The following is a 22,886-nucleotide window of genomic DNA, read 5'->3' as shown; positions in this document are numbered from 1 at the left end:
GTGTGGCTTAGTTTCTCTTCCAAGTTTTAGTGTGTTTTCTCTTTAATGTAAATTCTCCATATTTAAAATCTTATTTCTGTAACCACATTCTCAGAACTTTGCTTTGTGTGCTGATTAATTTTTTTAATGGAAGTTGGGCCCCTGTAAAACTTATAGCTCAACTTTAAATTTACACTAGTATAAATAAAATGCCACATATACAAATAACATGTACGCATGCACACACACACATACATACTTGTATGTGCACCTATGCGTACACATACTTTTTAAATAGAAAACAGTTTGGTACCCAGTACCACCAACAACCAGATTGTACTTTACTGCTGCATTATCTTACAGTCTAAAATTTTAATTTTTGTTTGTTTTTCTGAGTCACCAACATGTCTCAATATTCTTTGATTTACAAAAATGCCATGCAGTTGACCATTGAGCAACAGAGGTGTGAACTGGGGAGGTCTGCTTATCCTCAGATTTTTTTTCTTCTTTCAATAAAAAGCAGCATTGTGCTGTTGGTCAAATCCACAGAAGTGGAGCCACAGATACAGAGGACCGGCTCTGGGACTTGAGCGTCCCCGGATTTTGATGTCCCTGCAGACACTGAGGGGCAACTGCACTGTCCTGGTGTTCGACTGCTGTGAATCCTTGTGATATTAACCAGAAGCCTTTGACGGCGCCTTTAGTTCTGTGTAACTTCTCTCTTCCCTTTCGGCAGCTTACTGTTTCCATCCTTTATTTTCACAGGTTTTCATCATCATCTATCCCTTTTTTTAACAAGAAAAGATTTAAATTTATTTGAATCTTAGTTAGCATTACAAAAGTTGCTTTTTATTTTGTGCTACTAAAACCATTTTTCTGTGAAGAAAAGTATGTGTAAGAACAGAGCAGATCTGTAAGCTACCTATTCCAAATAGCTCTTTTGCTCTGAGTTCCTTTATTTTTTAGAACAACTTAGCACTAAGGAAAGGCTATTTGAACAAAGTTTATGCCACTTTGTCATTTTAGGGAGATACGGTAAAGTTATACTTTTATATATTCACACCTTTGGCCTCATTCCCAAAGAAATTTGGGGATTTTAAGCTGTTACTTGGCATGTTGCAAACCGGTGTTTCTAATACTCACCAGTTCTGCTGTGTCATTTGGTTACTGGAGCTGAAGAGATGGGTTGCTGATTACAGGGAGCTTTCAGGTCATAGTAAGTCTTCAGTTCTTGGGAGAGAACAAGGGTATGTGAGCTTGTGAACAGTGGTGAATACTCTTACAAATCAATCTGTGTCTCATCAGACTGCAGTCAGCAGGTCTTTTGTACTGTGAAGCCTGTATAAAATTCCTTCTTGGCTTCGCAGAGAATTAAGTTTGAAATGGTTGTCTCTTCAAGAGAATCCATTATGTGCAATGGAGATATTTGTTTTGATGAAGACCTAATGTTTATTTCACATCTTTTTTGAAGAAATAAGTAGATGTGAAATTCTTAAAAATGTTAGCTTGGTTTTCTAGTAGTATGTTTTCATATATTTCACCATATCCTCTTAAATTGTTCATTAAATTGAGATGTATATAGGTACCTTAGAATTCAGAAAGTTGCAGTGTGTGGTGTCTTGTCTGGCTTCCAGTAGACAGATGTTTGTTAAGTGAACCGTTAAACAAGAAATGAAAATAGACATACATCTGATTATTTGTGAAGAGAGAGGTGGTTTGCTTGGGTGGAGAGGTCTTGGCAATTACATGCAGGGATTTTATGGTTCAGTGATGAAAACAGCCGTCTTGCAGTTGAGCACCCTGTGCTGTGCTTGGCCCTCTGGGGAACCCACCCAGATAGTGTGGGGGGTGGGCTCAGCAGATCAGAGGGGCTGGGAAGGAGGAGAGCTGAAAGTGTGTCTGCCTGCTGCGTGCAGAGCCTTGGGGTGGAAGCGCTCTCGTGCGTTGTCTCACTGCGCCTGCACCATGGCCCTGGAGTCTGCACTGCCACTCTGTCAGTACTAGGAGGAAGCAGACAAGAACGAGGGAGGCATGGCCCCATGCTGCACCAGCCCAGCCCCCCTGGGACCTGGTGAGGTGCTTTTACCGACAGGTAGTACAGTGAACACAGAATAGAGAGTGGAAGTGTTCCTGGGAGCTGATGTACGACAAGACCACGAGGGGCCAGGTGATGCTCCTGCCGCTCTCCCCTCCACTTGTGCTTACTGATGGTGGTGCCCTCTTTTCAGGTTGTGGTTCTGAAGTTTTACGTTTTCTTTTTATACAGAAAAAAATGAGGCTGAAAATTTGGAGGAAAATGAGGAGCCTTTCATTGCCCCATTAGGACTGAACGTGCCGCCTGATGTGGAGCTGGTAGGTGTCTTTGTCCTTCACGTTGCTATTCACCGCTGTTAGCACTTACCGGAAAGTACTCATGTGAGAGCCTCACCACAGTCACAGCCGCCTTACAGTTTGTGTGATGCTTTACAATTATTTTTGAGTTAATGGAGGAAAACTCATCACACACCGCCTACTTTTCTCTAAAGAAAAAGAGAAACACTACAGTAGAATCACTAGACCAGAGCATCGGGGGCTCGGAAACTGGCTCACTCTCAGAGACCATGTGGTTGAATCCCCAGGTTTTACCAGTGCAGAAAAACCTTGTCAGAATTCCTGGTGAGGAGACTGTTAGCCACGTTTAGGTGTAAAAACCCTCTTGCTCAAAGCAGCTTGGCTTCAGTAAAGTTGCTCTGGCCTATCTTTCTCTAATGTAGTTTTTGTGGGCACTTAAGATTTAAGTGTCTGGAGAAGGCGATGGCACCCCTCTCCAGTACTCTTGCCTGGAAAATCCCATGGACGGAGGAGCCTGGTGGGCTGCAGTCCATGGGGTCGCAAAGAGTTGGACACGACTAAGCGACTTCACTTTCACTTTTCACTTTCATGCATTGGAGAAGGAAATGGCAACCCCCTCCAGTGTTCTTGCCTGGAGAATCCCAGGGACGGGGGAGCCTGGTGGGCTGCCATCTGTGGAGTCACACAGAGTCGAACACAACTGAAGCGACTTAGCAGCAGCAGCATCAAGAGAAGTGTCTTCACCTTGACATTCCCTTGGCACACTTCCGCCTGGTTTTCCACTCTAGTATGTCAAGACCCTGTGGTATCTCCAGGCAGCCCCTGCACTCAGGAGGAACACCTGGGTGGCCTCCTCTCCACCTTAGTGCCCTGCAGCTGGTTACTGGCGGAGTTGGATTAATCTCACCTCGCCTGGCTATTTCAGCTACATTTGGTTAAGGTTACATTGTAACAGGCCTCATCAAGGGTTCTCCACCTGTTACCTCATTTAATGCTAGTGATCCTATGAAGTAGCTTCCTGTTACCATCTCTCTTTCACAGATGGAGAGAAGTGAAGAAGTTGGGTCACACACAGCAGGCAGGAACTCTGACTCACAGTCTTTTGACTGTCGGGCTGTCATGAATTGCTATGCTTTGTAGGATCCCTACATGTTTATTAGGGATGTTTGAAACATTTTTGTTGCATGTACATACCCAGAAAAGGGCTATCTGCTCACTGTGAAGTTTTTTCTTTGGCGTCTTCCTGCCATGGATGTGGGTATTCCAGGTCGTTCTGTGTGTCCCGCTGTAGTATCACTGATCATCAGTGGACGCTGAAAACTCACAGAAGTCTTGCATTCTCCTCACGTGTGCATGACACCTCCCATATTTAGTGCAGCATGGATTTGATGGTTCTTCCTCTTTGGTTTTGGTAATATACAGTTTTATTATTTTTCTGTTCACCAGTCATGATACAGTGGTATTAAGTGAGTAATAGTTACATAATCACAGTAGAGAAAGATGTTTATCAATCAATGACCAGACAAAAAGTAAAAGATGATTACAGTCACAAGCCATAATGGGAACATGATTAACCTCACAGTATAAAAAAATTACATACAGTTTGGGGGGTGAAGCAGAGTGATGTGGTAAATGGAGGTGCATACATGCACATGATTTCATCTGCCCAGTCAGTCTCTGTCTTCTGGTTGGTGCATTTAATCCATTTACGTTTAAGGTAATTATAGATACTACGATCCTGTTACCATAGTCTTAATTATTTGGGGTTTATCTTCTGTAGGTCTGTTGCTTCTCTTGTGTTTCCTGCCTGAAGAAGTTCCTTTAGTATTTGTTGTAAAGCTGGTTTGGTGTTGCTGAATTCTTTTAACTTTTGCTTGCCTGGAAAGCTCTTGATTTTTGCATCAGATCTGTATGAGAGTCTTGCTGGGTAGGGAAACCTTGGTTGTAGGTTCTTCCCTTTCGTTGCTTTAAATATATCTTGCCACTCCCTTCTGGCTTGTGGAGTTTCTGTTGAGAAATCAGCTGATAAACCTGATTGGAGTTTCCTTGTATGTTGTTTGTTGTTTTTCCCTTGCTGCTTTTAATATTTTATCTTTCTCTTTAATTTTGGTCAGTTTGATTACTGTGTATCTCAGTGTGTTCCTCCTCCAGTATATCCTATCTGGGACTCTCTGCTTCCTGGACTTGGTTGATTGTTTCTTTTCCCTTGTTATAGGAAAGTTTTCAGCTATTTTCTCTTCAAATATTTTATCAGGTCTTTTCTCTCTCTCTCCTGCTTCTGGGACCCCTATAATGTGAATGTTGGTGTATTTAATATTGTCCCAGAGATCTCTTAGGCTGTCTTTTTTTTTTTTCTCCATTCTTTTTTCATGTATTCTCTTCTGAGGCAGTGATTTCCACCATTCTGTCCTCCAGGTCATTTATCTGTTCTTCTGCCTCAGATATTCTGCTGTTGATTCCTTCCAGTGTATTATTCATCTGTTAGTTTGTTCTTGCAGGTCTTTGGTAAACATTTCTTATATCTTCTCCATTGTTTTCCCAAGATCCTGGGTCATCTTCACTGTCATTATTCGGAATTCTTTTTCTGGCAGGTTCCTTTTCCACTTCATTTAGTTGTTTTTCTGGGGTTTTATGATGTCCCTTCATCTGGGATATAACTTTCTGCTTTTTCATTTTGATTAACTTTCTGTAATATGGTTTTTGTTTTAGCCGCTTTGGGACTGTGCCTCTTGCTTATTCTGTCTGCCTTCTGATAGGGGAGGCTAAGAGGCTTGTGTAAGCTTCCTGATGGGAGGGACTGGCATGGGAAAAACTGGGTCTTGGTCTGGTGGCCAGGCCCTTGCTTGCTGCTGCTGCTAAGTCGCGTCAGTCATGTCCAACTCTGTGCGACCCCATAAGACGGCAGCCCACCAGGCTCTGCCGTCCCTGGATTCTCCAGGCAAGAACACCAGAGTGGGTTGCCAGTTCCTTCTCTAATACGTGAAAGTGAAAAGTGAAAGGGCCTTGCTTAGTAAAGCTTTAATCTAGTTATCTGCTGATGGGTGGGGTTGCACTCCCTCCCTGCTAGTTGTTTGGCCTGAGGCAACTCACCCTGGCGTCTGCTAGCTCTATGGTAGGGGTAGTGGTGACCTCCAAGAGGGCTTACACCAACGGGGACCCTCCCAACCTGATGCTGCCAGTGCCCCGGGCCCCACAGTGAGCCCCCGCCAACCCACACCTCCACGGAGGCCCCCAACTCTAGCAGGGAGTTTTGGTTCAGTCTCCTGTGGGGTCACTGCTCCTTTCCTCTGGGTCTTGGTGTGCACAAGATTTTGTGCCCTGCAAGACTGAAGTCTCTGTTTCCCCCGGTTCTGTGGAAGTCCTATAATCAAATCCCACTGGCCTTCAAGGTCAGATTCCCTGGGGGTGCCCAGTCCTTTTGTTGGATCCCCAGTCTGGGAAGCCTGACGTGGGGTTCAGAACCTTCCCAACGGTGGGAGAACTTTGGTATTATTGTTCTCCAGTTTGTGGGCCACCCACTCGGTGGGCATAGGATTTGATTTTATCGTGATTGTGCCTCTCCTGCAGTCTTGCTGCAGCTTCTTCTTTATCTTTAGATGTGGGGTATCTTTTTTGGGGGGTTCCAGTGTCCTCCTGTCGGTGGTTGTTTAACAGCTAGTTGTGATTTTGGTGCTCTCGCAAGAGATGAACACATGTCCTTCTGCTCCACCATCTTGAACTGAAAGTCTGCTCTCTTCTGATGTTATTATAAAATGGTCTCTCGAGTAGGAAATTGCTCTGTGTAGGAGCCAGTTGTGAGTGCTCACTGGGTCTCCAATGGACAGCTTGCTTTTCCTTTATGGTGATGTCAGTAGTGGATTTTCCATAATTACTGTGAATTGGAGCAGTGATCCGCTGTGTGCATTATACACACCCTGTCGTCTCCACGTTAGTGGAAGAGCTCTAGCAGACAGATGTCTGTGTCATATAGTCCATCTCGGTTACTAATGTTGAAACTGCTGGCATATGTTTATGTGGACACATGCTGCCTGGGTGGGCAGGGGCTTCTTTAGCTCCTGGCCATGTGGGGCTGAGGATGGTAAAGAGAGCAGGTGCTTTAGGGGTTCTTGGTTTCTAAATTAAGTTTTTGGTTTAGAACCCAATGGCTGCAGGGGCTCTGGGGTTTCGTGTGAAGCATCGGGAGCAGTTAAGAGGTCATGGCACCCTGGGGACGCGTGCTGGTGCAGGCTCGAGGCTGGCCACTTGTTTCAGGTCCAGCCCCTAGACTAGACGCAAGCCCCTCAGGTGGCCTCACAGCTCTATTTTAGCTTTTTATACTGACTCTGTGTGGCTACTTGTATGTTTCTTGGGAAATAAGGACCTAGTTTTTGCCAGAATATGTAGCCCAATGCTTGTCCTAACAGTGTTTTCAGTTACCTGTTCCTTTCCCAGGCTTTGTCACCTCCTGAGCTCTGCACACGCCCAGGCCCATTTGTGGTTGTCTTGTCTTGCACTGCAGGGAAGGTAGAGGGCATGTCTCAACCTGGTCTCTCACCCACCTGAGATGCCATGGACCTTCTGGGCCTGTCTGTTCTGTACCTTCTTTTGTTTCCCTCAAGCCGTGGGGACCAGAAGTGCTGCTGCTCAGCACACCCATTTGAGTGTATTTACATGGGAAATGCGCTTTGTTGTTCAGTCACTCAGTCATGTCTGACTCTGCGACCCCATGGACTACAGCATGCCAGGCTTCCTTGTCCTTCACAATCTCCCAGAGTTTGCTCAGACTCATGTCCATTGAATCGGTGATGCCATCCAACCATCTCATCTTCTGTCATCCCCTTCTCCTCTTGCCTTCAATCTTTCCCAGTATCAGGGTCTTTTCCAGTGAGTCGGCTCTTTGCATCAGGTGACCAAAGTATTGGAGCTTCAGCTTCAGTATCAGTCCTTCCAATGAAATGTGCTTGTTTAACTTACTTTATGGACAAAAGGAAAAGGGGGAAGGATTCAATGCACAGTTCTCATCATGGGCTGGGTTTCCATCTAGTAGGTTAATAGCAACAGCGGCTAAGGAGTGTTCATTAAGCAGGTGCTGTGAGCCAGGCACTGTGCTGCTTGGCTCCTCAGTCCCCCTGACACCAGTATTTCTGTGACGGGGACACAGGCTAGAGGTGTCAAGAGTAGCGGCCCCAGGGCAGCCCAGAGCCATTGCAGAACTTGGGGCCACATGGTTATGCTTCGTTGAAGGTTGTTCTGATTAGAGCGTTAATTCTCACCATGTGTTCAGCTGGTGTGTTGCCATGGGATGGAGGCGGGGACAAATTTTATTTACCCATGTCCCTGTGGAGTTCGTGTGTTTTCTCAGGAGATTGTGAGGACTGTTCGTGTATGATGAGCGCTAACTAACCCCTGGTCCAGCACGTGTTGTTCATGTTTGTTCTTCTGGTACTTTGTCTCTTAACTGTTTGTCCCTCTTTCCATGCAGAACTTAAATGTATTTTTAAAAACACATATGTCACCATGTTCCTTTCTGGCTTCAGGATTTTGAATCTGGTTTCAGTAGACCTTTCCACCCATGACAGCCCTATATTCCGTGCTATTAGATCCATAGTTTTGTTTTTACAATGCAGTTCATGACTCAATCTGTTTATTTGGGGCTGTGATCACAGAGGGCTGATAGTTCAGTTGGTAAAGAATCCGCCTGCAATGCAGGAGACCCCAGTTCGATTCCTGGGTCAGGAAGATCTGCTGGAGAAGAGATAGGCTACCCACTCCAGTATTCTTGGGCTTCCCTTTTGGCTCAGCTAGTAAAGAATTCACCTACAGTGCGGGAGACCTGGGTTCTATCCCTGGGTTGGGAAGATCCCCTGGAGAAGGAAATGGCTACCTACTCCAGTATTCCGGCCTGGAGAATTTGATGGACTGTATAGTCCACAGGGTCACAAACAGTTGGACACAACTGAACGACTTTCACTTTCATGATCACAGAGGAGGAAAGGGCCAGCCCAGCTGCTCCTGGGGTTCCTCACTTATTCACCCCATGTGCCACCCAGTCTGGCCCCTCATTTTCCCCCGGCTCCTGGATCTGAGCTCCAGTCTTTTCAGACCTTTTCAGAAATCTCATACTTGTGCAGGTTTTCAGAACTCACATATTGTTGTCCCATTTTCGATTCCTGCTCTGGAGTTCTTAGAGCCACATTAATTTTGGGGGATCTGGGAGGTGTTAGCCCCCCTTCTTGGGGCTCAGTCATTTTCTTAAAGCACTTTCTTGAATTAGAAAATCATTTTCCCCCATATCAGTCTTTGTAACATATGTGTGTTGAACATTGGGCATGTCCTTAAAATCTCGTCTTTGGGTGGGAATGATTATATTCTTAAATAGAAAAGGATTTTTCTAAAACTTACATGATAGAGCAAAGAATGTCTTTCTCCAGACCAGGCATTTGTCTTATATTCACTTGCTTCAGTAGCAGATCTTGAAAGGACGTTCATAAAGTACTTTGCTTCTCTATACTCATCATCGCTTTGTGAAATTACCTGTCTGTTTCTCTGTAACCACTGTAGCCATAATACTGCCCAACATGTGGCTAGGCCATGAGAGAATATCTCTACATATAGGGGCAGATGGGGTTATATTTTCCCATAAGGGTCATTGTTCTGAAATAATCATAAATGATTATCATATATGCACTGACTCAAAAATTAATCTTCCTGTTGAGGCAAAGCCACTGAAAACATGCATCAGCATCCAGACTTAAGTACTCAGTGAGCCTTTAACATGGTCTCTGGTTTATTTCAAGATTAGTGAATAGCTTTAATTGTAGACATTTACGCTGTTCAAGAGTGAAGGACGTCATTAGTTCAGGAATCATATTTGAGAATTAAGGCATTGGTATTTCGTGAAGGATTCAGGCCTCAAGTGACAATAAGCATCTTGACTGTGCGTCATTAATGAGAGGCCATTTCCCACTTTATTTGCATGTAATTTTTTAGTATTAATCTTTTCATTGATATTAATAAAAGTATTTCAGATGTGTGGCTTCCAGCCTCTGGTCTGAGGGGCTCCATGTGTGAGTAGGAATTGCTCAGCTCGGGATGTGGTAGAGGTAACTTAGCAGCAGGTACAGGAGAGAGGTGGGGTCTGATTCTTAGTAGTAAACTCACTCTAAGGCAACAAGATGACTCACCAGTAAAGGTGGGTGAAACCCTCCCTGTTCTGGCCAGACCATACCTTGCTGTTCAGTTGCTAAGTTGTGTCCAATTCTTTGCAACCCCATGACCTGCAGCAAGCCAGGCTTCCATGTCCTTCACTATCTCCCTGAGTTTGCTCAAACCCTTGTCCATTGAGTCAGTGATACCATCCAACCATCTCATCCTCTGTCTTTTCCATTGGGAAGTTGACTCTTCCCATTGCGTAACCAACGTATTGGAGCTTCAGCTTCAATATTCGTCCTTCAGTGAATATTCAGGGTTGATTTCCTTTAGGATTGATTAGTTTCATCTCCTTGCTGTCCAAGGGACTCTCAGGAATCTTCTCTAGTACCACAGTTCGAAGGCATCAGTTCTTCAGTGCTCAGCCTTCTTGATGGTCCAGCTCTCACGTCTGTACATGACTGCTGGAAAAACTGTAGTTTTGGCTATATGAACCTTTGTTGGCAAAGTGATGTCTCTGCTTTTTAATACACTGTCTAGGTTTGTCATAGCTTTTCTTCCAAGGAGCAGGTGTCTTGTAATTTCATGGCTGCAGTCACCATCTGCAGTGATTCTAGAGCCCAAAGAGAAGTGATTCTTAGATCCTTGAAAAGCTTGTTGAAACATGCACCCTCTCCTAGAAATATGCATGTGTATGTGCCGAGTTTACGTACAACTTCCCAGAAGATTCATAACCCTCTGAAGCCTGTCTTGGAACCATGTTTAAGGGTGCCCAATATACGGAAACCTGTTGATTTTCTTACAGAAGTCTTCCCCCGTCAGTTCAGTACAAAGCTAGAATGTCCTGCCTCAGCACGGGAGTTTTCTCCTCACAAAATTCAGAAACTAGTTGTCTTGCGACAGGGGCCAGTGTCACTCTGTTCAAACTGGGCTCTTCCCCTTGAAATGTCTGTAGTTTCTTATAGTTGGCAGTAAAAACCAGGGTCACTTCTATGTTTTGAGTCACATAGTCAGTGGACAAGAGAACAAACTGGTGACATGAATGTGTGTGTTTTCTCGTAGCCACCAACAGCCAAAATGCATGCCATCATTGAGCGCACGGCCAACTTCGTGTGCAAACAAGGTGCACAGTTCGAGATTATGCTGAAAGCCAAGCAGGCCCGAAACTCTCAGTTTGACTTTCTACGCTTCGATCACTACCTCAACCCCTACTACAAATTCATCCAGAAAGCGATGAAAGAAGGACGGTATACGGTACTGGCAGAAAACAAAAGTGAAGAGAAGAAGAGTATGTGAGACTGTTTCTGTCCTGCGTTGGTTGGGGTGGAGTGGGGCAGGGATAAGGGGGGACCCTGGAGAAGTGTAGGGAGAGTCATCCTCATAGATAGAAGCTTGAAGTCTACACTGCAGAACTTCCAGAACGTTTATGAAGTCCTGCTGCCAAGGCCCGGGGATTAAACCTGCTGGTGCTCCGTAGTCTAGTATGACACTCTTCCTAATAAGTCTGAAAATATGTTAGATTCTTTATTAATATTTTTATAGATTGGTGATGTAGAATTAAGTATTGATGCCATCAGAACATATCCATGTAGGTTGGAAATAATTCTTTCCTTTGGGCTGTCGAACCTGTCACAGAGAAAGCAGCAGGCTCATGCTTCGTGGATGGTTCTAGGGTACACACCCGGTTAGGGCGTAAGGTTGAGTGTCTAAATTTGGAGTTCTTACAGCAAAGGCTAATTAAGTATTTCGAATAACATCCTGAGACAGCAGTATATCTGTCTGCCATTGAATTTTTTTTCAGCTGAAACATGATTTTCAAAATCAGTTGTATCAGTCTTACTGCAGACCTTACCTCCTCCATGTTGGTCTCCTGTAGGTTTCTAAAATACCTGTTGCTGTTATTTTACCTTCATAAATCAGTAAGATTTTTGCCTCTTTTGTAAAAAATGTGAATATTCAGTGGCCCCTGACCGATAAACGCCAGAGGGGAGGTGCCACTGGGCCACGCCTTTCTCACCACCTGCCTTGCTGTTGAGTGACTTCGGGGGCAGTGAGATGGGGAGTCTTTCCCAGAGGGATTATTTGGACAGATAATCGAGGAATGGCAGCACATAGTTCTGCCTTTGTCTGTTCCTACATTCCCACACAGTATATTTGTACCTTAAAATCTTGAAATGTTCTTTGCTTTCAGAGTCAGGCGTCAGCTCTGACAATGAAGATGACGACGATGAGGAGGATGGCAGTTACCTGCATCCGTCCCTCTTCGCCTCGAAGAAGTGCAACCGCCTGGAGGAGCTCATGAAGGTGCTGGTCTCCTTACAGAACAAAACTGCTAATTTAACCTTGGAAGTTGTTAAGCATGTTTTTGTGTAATAGCTCTATTTCGTTTTACGATCGTTGAGGTATATTTCGCTGTTTTGTTTGACTTGGCAGCAAAGGATTTGGTCCCTTTATTTCTTATATGCCCTGTTTCATATAATCACAAGCATATTGTTTTCATTTTATTATATTTTGGATTTTTTCACTATTTGGGATATTTAGAATGAGTAAAATGTTGGTTAAGACTTAGAAAATGGGTTTTTCATACAGATTTTATTATGAGAGGATTTCATAGGTGCATAGAGTATGTGCTGCTTGAAACCATCTGTCACAGGAAACATAATGTTACCTAAAAACCTATTTATTTTTTTTCATCCTTATCATTAGGAGTTAATCTACACCCCTCATGCTGCCATTTGTGATGTGAGAAAACGGGTCCCTCAGACCTAAGCTTATCTTTTCAGCAGTCACACAGTGCGGCTGATCGATTGGACCTTAAAAGCTGTTGGTGATTAAAAATGAGAAATTGTTTTGAGGAGGGGCACAGTTTGAGATTTTGAGTGAATTTGGAGGCTGACACTTTTCTCAGCAGCAGTTTAGTCCTATCTCCCATCCTTACTTTCCCTCATGTCATTAGGAAGAGTGAAGTGATTCATTTATTCACTTCCTCTGGATCTCATGACCAGCTAGAGATCTCAGCCACAATTAGTCAGGACCTCCTTGTGTGCACGCACGTTTACACGCATGTGCTGAGGTTTTTCTGAAGCGTAGATACTGTTCTAAAGTTGAGATGAACCTTGCCACAGAAGGGTTTTGCGTGACTCAGAATGCAGGAAATGGTGTGACCTGGCATCTTCTCTCTCTGCAGCCTTTGAAGGTGGTAGACCCTGATCACCCCCTTGCAGCACTGGTCCGGAAAGCCCAGGCCGACAGTCCTGCCCCCACCCCACCCACGGCGGATGGTGCAGCCGTGCAGCCCTCCCAGGTGGAGTACACCACTGACTGTGAGTATTTTGTTGTGCGCTTCCCGGCAAGGTGTCAAAAAACTATGAAAGCTGGCAGGCAGGTCTGGTAGAGGTGCCATGAGGAACCTTTACGTTGAGCATCCTTAGCGTGTGGCCTCATCCTCTTGCTTGTTGCCTCATATTGGCAAGTGGCTGCCCCATCACCAGCATCAGGCCTGCATTCCAGGACGGATGAAGAGGAAGGGCAAGAGCAGAAAGCAGTGTCACATGGTCTTCTCATCCTACAGCATAGGCTGGGGAATGGACTTTCATTTGGACACATTGCTGCCCTAAATAAAATCAGTTCTGTTAAGAAGAGCAGGGAGAACAGACATTGGTGGACGTGTAGTGTTGTCTGCCGTGGTCACTTCGCTGAAAAAGACGACAGGGCTTAAAACACTGTCTGATATGCACCTTGGAATTGTTTTCGGTTCCCACTTATTCTCTCTGATTGCTACTCTTCTTAATCTTAAGATTACTAATAGAATGCAAATCTTGAAGTTTTATTCAAGAAATTATTTGAAAGTATTTAACCTTGGTCTTACTACCAGGTCTTTTAAAAATTATTTTATTCAGAGGTTAAATATTGAATGAGAGAAGAACCTTTAGCAAAGCCACAGGAATTCTGTTCAGCCTACATCTGGTATCTGATTCAATGAATCCATCTATAAAGCTTGTCATTCTCAGCGATTAGAGGGTCAGCCTGAGGTTAATTCCGTCTTAAAATGTATAAAGTGCTTGCTTTGGGAGAATGAAGCTTTTGTTAAAAATGATAACTGTGTCCTTATATACTTCGTGTCTGGCATTGGCATGCAATAATGTGTAATTTTGATGTGCTAAATTAACATTTTTAGACCTCAGAAATAAGTTGCTTTAGTGAACTTAATGCATATGTCCTTATAAAACCTCTTAGAGAACTCAGGTAACATCTTTAATGCTTAAATAAGTCAAATGAAATTTCTTTAAATGTTCAAATCAAAGAGCAGATCTGGCCCTATTTCATCTCATCTGCTGGTTAGGGTTTGGGCTTGGGGTGTGGTGGACCTGTCATAATAAGTGGAAATGCCTGCAGCATTTTGTAAATCACTCCCCAGGGGCTTTCTGTGTAGACAGCCCGCACAGGTGAATCTACTGCTGCCTCAGTCCAAGGTGCAAGCTGCTGAGCGAGACGTCTCTAGTTTCCTTCTTCCTTGCTGTGTCTTTTCAGACCCATCCTTGAATTTCCACAAGTTCAGTGTGCTGTCCCTGCACCTCCACTAAATTCCTAGAGCTATCAAACTTTCTTAAATTGGGAAGGAATAGAAATTCAGGATTGAGTGGCGGTTACCTGGTTATTCTCACTGCTTATCACTAGTGTACATGCAGTTAACTGTGGTATTGGTAATGGCTCAGCGTTGTCTAGAGACCCTGTAGGACTGGGCAGGGGAATAGCCGAGTGAGAGAAGCTGCTCAGTGACTCGGGATTTCACTGCAAGGTCCTGTGGTCTGGGCCAAGTAATGACAGGATGAAAGTTGTGGGCAGGTCCCAGGGAGCCCATGACTTCAGTCCCTTCTGCCACCAACCAGGGGCCCCAGAGGCCAGGGTGACTCATGGCAACCTCTTCCCCCACCCCAGTATAATCTCACTCTTGCTCTTTGCAACTGCTGTGAACCAGTTCATAGGTGAGAAGTCTTGGTTCCCTGCCTGACCCATGACCCCAGATGGAGATACTCCCGTCAGGGGGCACCATTAGTAACTGGCTCTTCCCCTCAACAAAATAGTTGTTTTGATGGTCATCATTCTCTGGTGGCCCAGCTGATAAAGAATCCACCTGCAATGCAGGAGACCTGGGTTCAACCCCTGGGTTTGGAAGATCCCCTGGAGAAGGGAGAGGCTACCATTCCAGTATTCTGGCCTGGAGAATTCCATGGACTGTATAGTCCATTGGGTCGCAAAGAGTCAGACATGACTAAGCGACTTGACTTCACTTCATCACCTTCACACGTGCAAGAGTGACAGACATGAGTAGGAGAGGGCCTCTGGGGGGTCTTGCCTGGACACACCCTGCATCAAGGGCAGCCTCACATCTGCCTGAGTCCGCAGAGATGAAGGAGGTGGTGCTGACAGAACGTGTGGCTGATTAGACATGGCAAGGGCAGGGACCAACTTCTAGGTATTCCAGAGAAGCAAGGAATCTAGCATGTTTGGGTGAAACATCTCAACTCACAGATGTTGGCAGTGAATTTGTACTTTGTAAAAATATAAGACAGTCCAGCAAAACACGCAGCAAGCCAGATGCTGCTCACAGGTGCCTGCATCAGACTTCTGCTGTGGGTGCAGGAGGAATCACAGGCTGTGGGTCAGAGGGAGCTCACAGAGCTCTTCTGTGGAGACTGTGCTCAGCAGTAATCAGCTCTGCCTAGAGGCTGGGGAGCAGGCTCTGAAACATCCTTCAGATTTCAAACAGATTTAAATGCAATGTTCCAGGAGCGAGACCAGTTTTATTGAAATGAGGAGGACAAAAACCAGATTCCTTCCTGGTAGGAAGTGAATGGGTGGTGTGCACAACCCCTTGGCCCCTTCCTGGAACTTGCTTGTGAAGAGGGATGCGGGGACAGCACGTAGTGAAGGAAACGTTCCCTGAGAGCCCTCCCTCGAGGATCAGCCCCTTGGTTTGCCATGAGAACAACCCATCTAGCATCCAAGAGTCTTAGGGTGGGAGAGGTGGCCTGGGTATTCCCAGGAAGAGCCCGGGGCTAGAATTTGGCTCAATCAGAAAAATGCTTAGAGATAGCTGTACTTGGGTTCTCGAAGTTTGTTTTTATTTGTGGTTAGATTCTTAAGAATTAGCAAGCAAGAATATGAAAAATTTGAAAGAGAGGCACAATAAAGGGCCACATCTGATGTGGCCCATAAGATAATCAAGTGATGTGTTATAATAGAAGTCCTTGGGAGGTCTGAATTATTTGGTGATTTAAGGAAAGCGTGTGATTAAAACAGGTCTGAAAATGCTCCGTCCATACGTACCTGAACATGTGCCCCTGTTGACTCACTTTTGGCCTGGGCCACACCCTTGCCTCTGATGGGCGTACTCACCACGGCCAGCCTGGGTTTGGTGAGGTGAGGTGTACATCAAGAGCAGAACCCCAGGCTTGTGGTATCTTCCTTCTGCACTTTCACAGTTCTTTCTCCCTCCTTGGGTTCCACAGCAGTTTATTGTTTTTGTATTTTAAGCAATTGGTGTTTTAACCCATCTTTTAAAGGATTCAGTTTCATTTTCACAGAAGCAGCCGTTCTCTTTTCCCACCCAGATTTCATTTGTGTGCATACATTTTAATTAAATACCTACATTCCAGTACATTTAACTAGAAAATGTTTAAAAGTTAAAAACTCTGCTGGTAAAAGCAGAAGGCTCAGCCGTCTAAGGAGGAATATCCTGGCCTGGTATGTTACTGCCTCCTGGGGCCTCCCCAGCACCAATCCAAGGAGACTCTTCAGAGGGAGAGAATGAATGAGCCCCCCAGAGATAGGTTCAGATGAGGAAGGGCTGGCTTATGAAAAGCATGGTGTCAGGAAAAAGCTATTCAGAAAAGATCCCATTAAAACCTCGCCTTTTATCTAACAGCAGAATCACTTCCAGGTTTAAGTGCCAGATGTGAGAGTCTCAGGAAAGTTAGTATACTTTAACAGATAAAGAATCATGTATTTAAACCAACAGACATGATATTTAACTAACGGAAAAAAATAAAACTATCAAGAAAGCAGAAAAAACTAATAATACACAAACAGTATTTATAGTCAAGTAGGAAAAAAAACTTACAGTCCAGTAGAAAAAATGAACTATAGTATGAATAATTCACAAAGGTAAAAATGACCATACAATTTTTTTAAAAAAGGTTTACCCTTGCTGCTCACTCAAATGGCATTGTATCTGCTGACTTTAGAACCTAATCTCCACGGAAAATAAAATCCAACATTTCTTTTAAATCAGGCTGCAGCAAATACATGAAGAATCTGAGACTTCATTACGATAAAAAAATATCCATTCTCAGGAACATGAGAATAGTTTGAAATTATATATCTTAAGATAAAATAGAAGTTTCTGGGCTATGGAAAGTGTTCTTTTGTGTATACCTTTTTAAATTTCTTAGTAATCACAGATTAAATAAAAAGATGCAAATGATCCTACAGTGACATGCCATTTTTCAGCTGTCACATAAGCAAAGGACAAGGTTGACAGCACTCACTTGTTGCTGGTGAGAGTGTAGACTTGTATCCAGCAGGGTGGGGGGCAAGTGGACAGTGTAGACCAGAACTAAAATGCACTGGCCTTTGACCCAGAATTTCTCCTTTATTTCCCCAATATTTCTACAAATATATGTGTAAAGATTGAGCTAGAAGAATGTTCACTGTGGGACTTCCCTTATAGCTCAGTTGGAAAAGAGTCTGCCTGCAATTCCGGAGATCTGGGTTTGATTCCTGTGTCAGGAAGATCCCTTGGAGAAGGAAATGGCAACCCACGCCAGTACTCTTGCCTGGAGAATCCCATGGACAGAGGCGCCTGGCAGGCTGTTGCCCATGGGGTCACAAGAGTCGGACATGACTGAGCAGCTAAACCATCACCACCACCTGGTGGTCCAGTGGCTAGGACTCAGTGCTCCCAATGCAGGGAGCCTGGGTTTGATCCCTGGTCAGGGAGCTAGATCCCACATGCTGCAGCTAAGACCCAGAGCAACCAAATAAATAGTTAAAAAGAAAAAAAATAATGTTCATTGTAAAAAAGATTTTTATTAGTAGCACAAGGCTGAGTTGCCCTCTGTGTCCTTCAGGGAAGACTCATGGAATAAGCATCAGGGCATGCATGTATGTGGAGGGCTGCTGGAGTTAAGAGAGGAGCTGGAGGCCCTGCCGAGGGCGCCTGGTGTGGGTGAAGGCAGAAGGCCCAGGAATAGGTTTTGGTGTGAGACCATCAGCATTCAGTTCAGAAGTGGAAAGACAGGTTAGAAACTGGTACTCACGGTGCCCTCGGAAAAGGACCTGGAAGAAGAAAGTACAGGACAAGGAGAGGGACTCCTTCCTTGGCCATTTGCACTCCTTTAAACCTTCTCAGAAAAAATACAGATTTGGGTGATACTTATTTTGAAACACTGGTATCCTGAGTTAATTCTTTGCAGTTCTGTGATTTAATGACATGACTGTTTCGTCAGCTCTCCGTGTATTCTGTTGAGGCTTAAGCAGTCCCTGTGGCAGCTTTTATCCCAAAAAACAAAGGCTGTGGTGCCCACCTGCTGGGGCCCATCTAGGTAGCTGGAGTCTCTAAGTTTTTCTGTCTTTTTATATGACTTGGTGGTTAATAATGACATTAGAATGTACTCAGTTGTCCTTTGTTATTTACTTTCTGCTTATCAGAGATTTTCCTAGATTTGGCAGTCTAGGAGGAAAAACATCTGTTTTTATTTTAAAAGAATTTTTTCTCCAAATTCCTTAAATACAGATATATGAAACATAATCTCTTTTACTTATTAGTCTGACAGTGAACTGTCATTCATGCTGTTAGCTGTTCTTATTTGGCTGTCTTATGCTATTTAGCTATAAATCCTTACCAAAGAGCATAATAAATAAAATTAATTATGCAGGAAGCAGTAATGCTGAAATACTACCCACTATTATAGGATGTGGTTTTTTTAAAATGCCAACTCAGTTTTTTTTAATGTTCTATAAATAGCTTAAGTGAAATTAAACCACATCACGTGGCTGCAGTAGATATTTTCTTGCTTCTTCCCAGTTTTTAAAATGTGGTTTTGCTGTTGGTTTTAGCATTTTTTCCCTGCAAAGTCATGACCTTGAAATGGTTTACTTACTTTCCAAACTCTCCTTTAGAAATGGCTTTATTGTAATTCAAGAGAAGTAGAAGGGGAAAAGTAAAAATATTACCCAAGATGCTACCATCCAGAAATAGCCATTTTTAACATTAGGTGAACATCATTGACAGTGGAAAAGACTGAGGTAATCGTGGGGACAAAGGGGAAAAAAAGAAGCTAATATCTTTAGGATACAAAGATAATTTTGATGAAAAAATGTTTTTAAAAATTGATGTGTAAATAGAAATATTTGTGTTAAAGTGGAAATAAGCTTTATAATTTTACTTGAATTTGGCTGAAGAACCTATAATCAAAATCAAAGTGAAGTAATTCCTGAACTTCAGGTAAAAGTTTCTTCCAAGAATTCAGTTCTAAAGGTTAGGAGAACATTAGAGAGGTTGGAATTGTAGGGTGTGGTTTTTTTTTTTCTTAAGCTTTTTATTTTTTATCTTAGACATTATTAATCAACTAAGAAACTAGAGAAAATTAAGTCCTCATTAAAATACCTTCCCTTCACCCCTTCCCTAACTTGTTTTTTGTTTTTGTTTTTTTAAAGAAACACACTTAGATTGTGAGAGTTACACATAGTATTTATGTTCAGTTCTGTAACCATAATTCCCTGGTTGATTATTCTGAGTTCTTTGGGTTAAGTTTTTTGTCAGAGCATCTCTGTTTGGGTTCTTTATCTGATTCATTTCTTGGTCATTAGAATTTCATAAACAAGTAGGTTTTTTGCAAGGTTTCTATTTCATATGTACTTTAAAAGGGCCTGCCTTTGACCCTGGTGTAGAAAGGAAACATTGTCTGGGTATAAAATTCTTGGGTTGCTTATTCTTTCTCTGATATCTTTGTAAACTGGAATTTCACATGGTCCTTCCTCTCAGAGAAACCTAGGTTGGCTAACTTTTGCCACTGACTAGTTGTGTGGGTTAGTCGTTTGGTTTTCATTAGTTGCTCCTGGGTGCTGTTCTCTGAGATCTCATGTTCAAAAATGTCTGTGTTGCCCTTTGACATAAATAGCAACTTGACTGAGAATAGTGCACTTACTCACACTTGCTTGGAACTTGGGAGCATTGCTTAGTGTTGCTGTGAAAAGGGAGAGAGTGGCCAGCTCCATCTCCCCCCTTAAGAGCCTACTCTTTCTGATTGGATGCCTTAAGAATTCTTTCTTTGTTCTTAAATTTTAATAACTTACAATGAAGTCCTCAGTTTTCCTGGAATTTATTGCATACCCTTTCCAGCCAAAGATTCTGTTCTCATTTCAGAGAAATTATTTTGTACCTCTGAATGTCTTTTAAAAGATGCCAGCTTCCTGATTTTGGATCATCTTTTTCTTCCATATCTGTCATTTTCTCTTTTTTGTTTTAATCTCGGTTTCTCTTTGGCATTCAGCATGATCACATCCACCTCCTGTCCCATCTTCTCCTTACTTTGATTTTTTCCAACTATGACTGTTCTGTTCCTTACAGTTTAAAATGTACCAGCTTGGTAGGAGTGGTGTTCCGGTTCTCAGTTTGTTTTCTAAGCTCTTCAGCAAGGTTTGCAGACCTCTCCTGTAAAGGTCCAGATGGAAGCGCTTCTAGTGTGGTGACTGAGTGCTCTCTGCGGCTGCTGCTGGTGGAGTGTGAAAGCTGCGCTGACGATTGGGAACAGAGGCGTGTAACGGGGCCTCATAGAGCTTGATTTATGGACACCGGAATTTGAATTTCATAGAATATTTGCATCATGAAATTGTTGTATTGGGTGGGTTTTGGTTTTATTTTTGAACCGTTTGAAACTGCGAAGCCATCCTGAGCTCTCTTAGGCTGTGCTGAAGCAGACACACAGGCCTGGTTCCTGACCCTGCTCAGCATGATCCCTTCCATCTCATTGCTTGCTTTACTTCCTTTCTTTGTGCTCGATTGAATTCCTGTCTCTCCAGATTCGTCTGTGGCCCCAAAACTCAAAAGGTTGCTTGGGTTCTGTTTCCTTCCAGACTCAGTTCCTTGCTGTCTACGTGGCATGTTCCTTGCTGGATTCCTTTTGCTGGGCCTCTTCCTTTTCACCTTCCCCTTCACCCCTCACCCTGCTTACTTTGGCAGCTGTCCAGACCTCTAGTCCCAGCATCGGGCGCCCCTCCTGTACACCATTCACAACTGCTCTGAGATGCTTTGTCTGCCCTCCCAAGTGCAGCTCCTCTGGAGACTCCGTTGTCCGCTCTCATGGGATCCTAACAATGCCCTGGAGCAGATATCCTTCTCCAGTTCACCCCCCACACCCCCGCAGTCTCGCCTCACCCTGGGCTCCTGGTCACACACTTGAGCCTCCTGCCTTCTCCACCCAGACTCTCCAGAATCCGTTCTTATGTAACTTGTCTCCAGAACCGAAGCACAGTATAAAATATTCAGATCATTTTGCTTGAGGGTCACTGATGAAGACTTTAAGTAATGGTTGGAGACAAGGCATCCTGAGAAATAACTTGTATTTGCAAAAAATATAGAGCGATTACTTTTCAACACTGGCCTTAAAGTTCCAGAGTCACATGTTCACATGTCTAAAACTGATTCACTTGAGTGGTTTCCGGCTTTACAAGTGAGATATTCTCAGCGTCACTACAGAAGTCTTCAGATTTTCCTCTTCCAGTTTGATGACAGCAGAACAGGTGTCCTTTTGTTCGGGTTTTTTTTTTCCCTTGAACACTGGGCTGGGAAATTTCCTGGTGGTCCAGTGGTTAAAACTCCATGCTTCCACTGCAGGGGCTGAGGGTTCCATCCCTGGTCAGGGGGAAGTAAGATCTGCAGTTGACTTTTTTAAAACAACAATTCCACTTGTAGTGGGGAAAGTGTTTTAGCTTCAGAGGAAATAGAAAATGCTAGGTGTATGACACTCTCCCAGGTGACATACCACAGCCTGCAGATAGAATCCAGCCCGCCACCTGTGTGTGCGACCATGAGCTAAGAACAGGCTTTACAGTCAGTCGTCTTGGTGATGGAGACACTATGAACCCCAATTCAATGGAAGTTTTACTGTGTAAAAGGAATTGTATTCTTCCCACTAATGGACCTGTGCCCCTCCCCCCACACCAAAAAAAAACCCTGCACTCAATTATTTTTACTGTATTTTGAATTTCAGCAATTTAAAAATATGTGGGAATTTGTTTTTACTCACTATTAAGTGCCTATATAATATCCTCAGTGTTGCTGCTTGATCCATGACCCTAACATAATTACTACCTGGGTTTCTATAGGAAAAATTTACCAACCCTTGGTCTATCCCAAAATTACTTAAGAGACTTACTGAATATGAGTATTCTTATTTTATTTACTCCTTTTTTATCAGTATGTTAGCCCTACAAACTTTAACGTTATAGCAAAGACCTGTTTCATTAAGACTCCAGCATTTACAGTGTATTGTTGTGGTAGGAAGTGTCTGTGTGTTTCCAGCCCCCGCTGCACCTGCCTTCTCACCATCACCCCCTAACTTGAGTGCATCCAGAGCAGGACTCTCGTCTTACCCCCCCCCCCCGCCCCCCATCCCTGTTTGAGGGCACAGCACCAGCCTTCACTTTGTCATTCAGGCTAGAGCATCAGGCGTCACCTCAGTTTTCTCTTCCCTGTTCCCACATCTTGCTGTGCCTCCTTGGGGATCACGTTCAGGGCCTCCTTCGAATCTGACACTCCTCACCGCATAACGCTACTTGGCCTTGTCATCTGTTGCAGCCCCTGTCAGTCTTGGTGAGCCTTCCCGTAGCCTGCGCTTCCTCTGGCGGTGAGTGGAAGCTGCCCTGCCACCTCCCTACTCAACCGTTCTCTTGATTTCCCATGCCATTTAGATTCCAGAAACTTGCCTCCACCCTCCACCTTGCCCTGCACTGTCACACTGTTCTTCCTGTGCCAAGTGGGTTCTGACCCCAGGGCTCCTGCGCTGGCTCCTCATCAGCCAGAAATGCTCCTCCTCGGAGCTGTCGCTGCTCAGGTCAGGTCTTCCCTGGCCTTGCACAGTGTCCTTTCCTCTAGTTCATCCTCTTCTCACACACCCTGTCCTGTGTTTCCATAACCCTTGTCAGAACTGGAGCTTACTTTGTTTGTTCCTTGGTTTACTTTCGTACTCTGACTTGCCATACAGCAGTTCCCAGAGGGTGGGGTTTGTCTGTCGTGGAAGTGTCCCAAAGTAATACATATATTTTCAAGTCAAATAATAAATGCTTTAACTGTTGTGAGTTTTTGAGAATTCCTTCATATCTCTGAATAATGCGTTTATAGCACTGTTTCTGGATTTATCAGCTCTAGATTTTCTCTGATGTCT

General features: G+C 43.9%; 1 protein-coding gene across 2 annotated transcripts in view; it reads left to right on the top strand.

The window, feature by feature from the left end:
• SFSWAP (splicing factor SWAP) overlaps positions 1-22,886 on the top strand; it is an 80,179-nt gene that overhangs the window by 5,713 nt on the left and 51,580 nt on the right. For both annotated transcript variants that reach the window (XM_052654408.1, XM_052654409.1), the window contains 4 exons: positions 2,246-2,331; positions 10,501-10,726; positions 11,630-11,742; positions 12,626-12,761. In XM_052654408.1, the coding sequence (XP_052510368.1) occupies positions 2,246-2,331; positions 10,501-10,726; positions 11,630-11,742; positions 12,626-12,761 (561 nt within the window). The remainder of the gene's footprint in view (positions 1-2,245; positions 2,332-10,500; positions 10,727-11,629; positions 11,743-12,625; positions 12,762-22,886) is intronic.

The sequence above is a fragment of the Budorcas taxicolor genome, chromosome 17, assembly GCF_023091745.1.
Source record: "Budorcas taxicolor isolate Tak-1 chromosome 17, Takin1.1, whole genome shotgun sequence".
Lineage (NCBI taxonomy): Eukaryota > Metazoa > Chordata > Mammalia > Artiodactyla > Bovidae > Budorcas > Budorcas taxicolor.
This window is presented reverse-complemented; position numbering and strand designations above follow the sequence as displayed.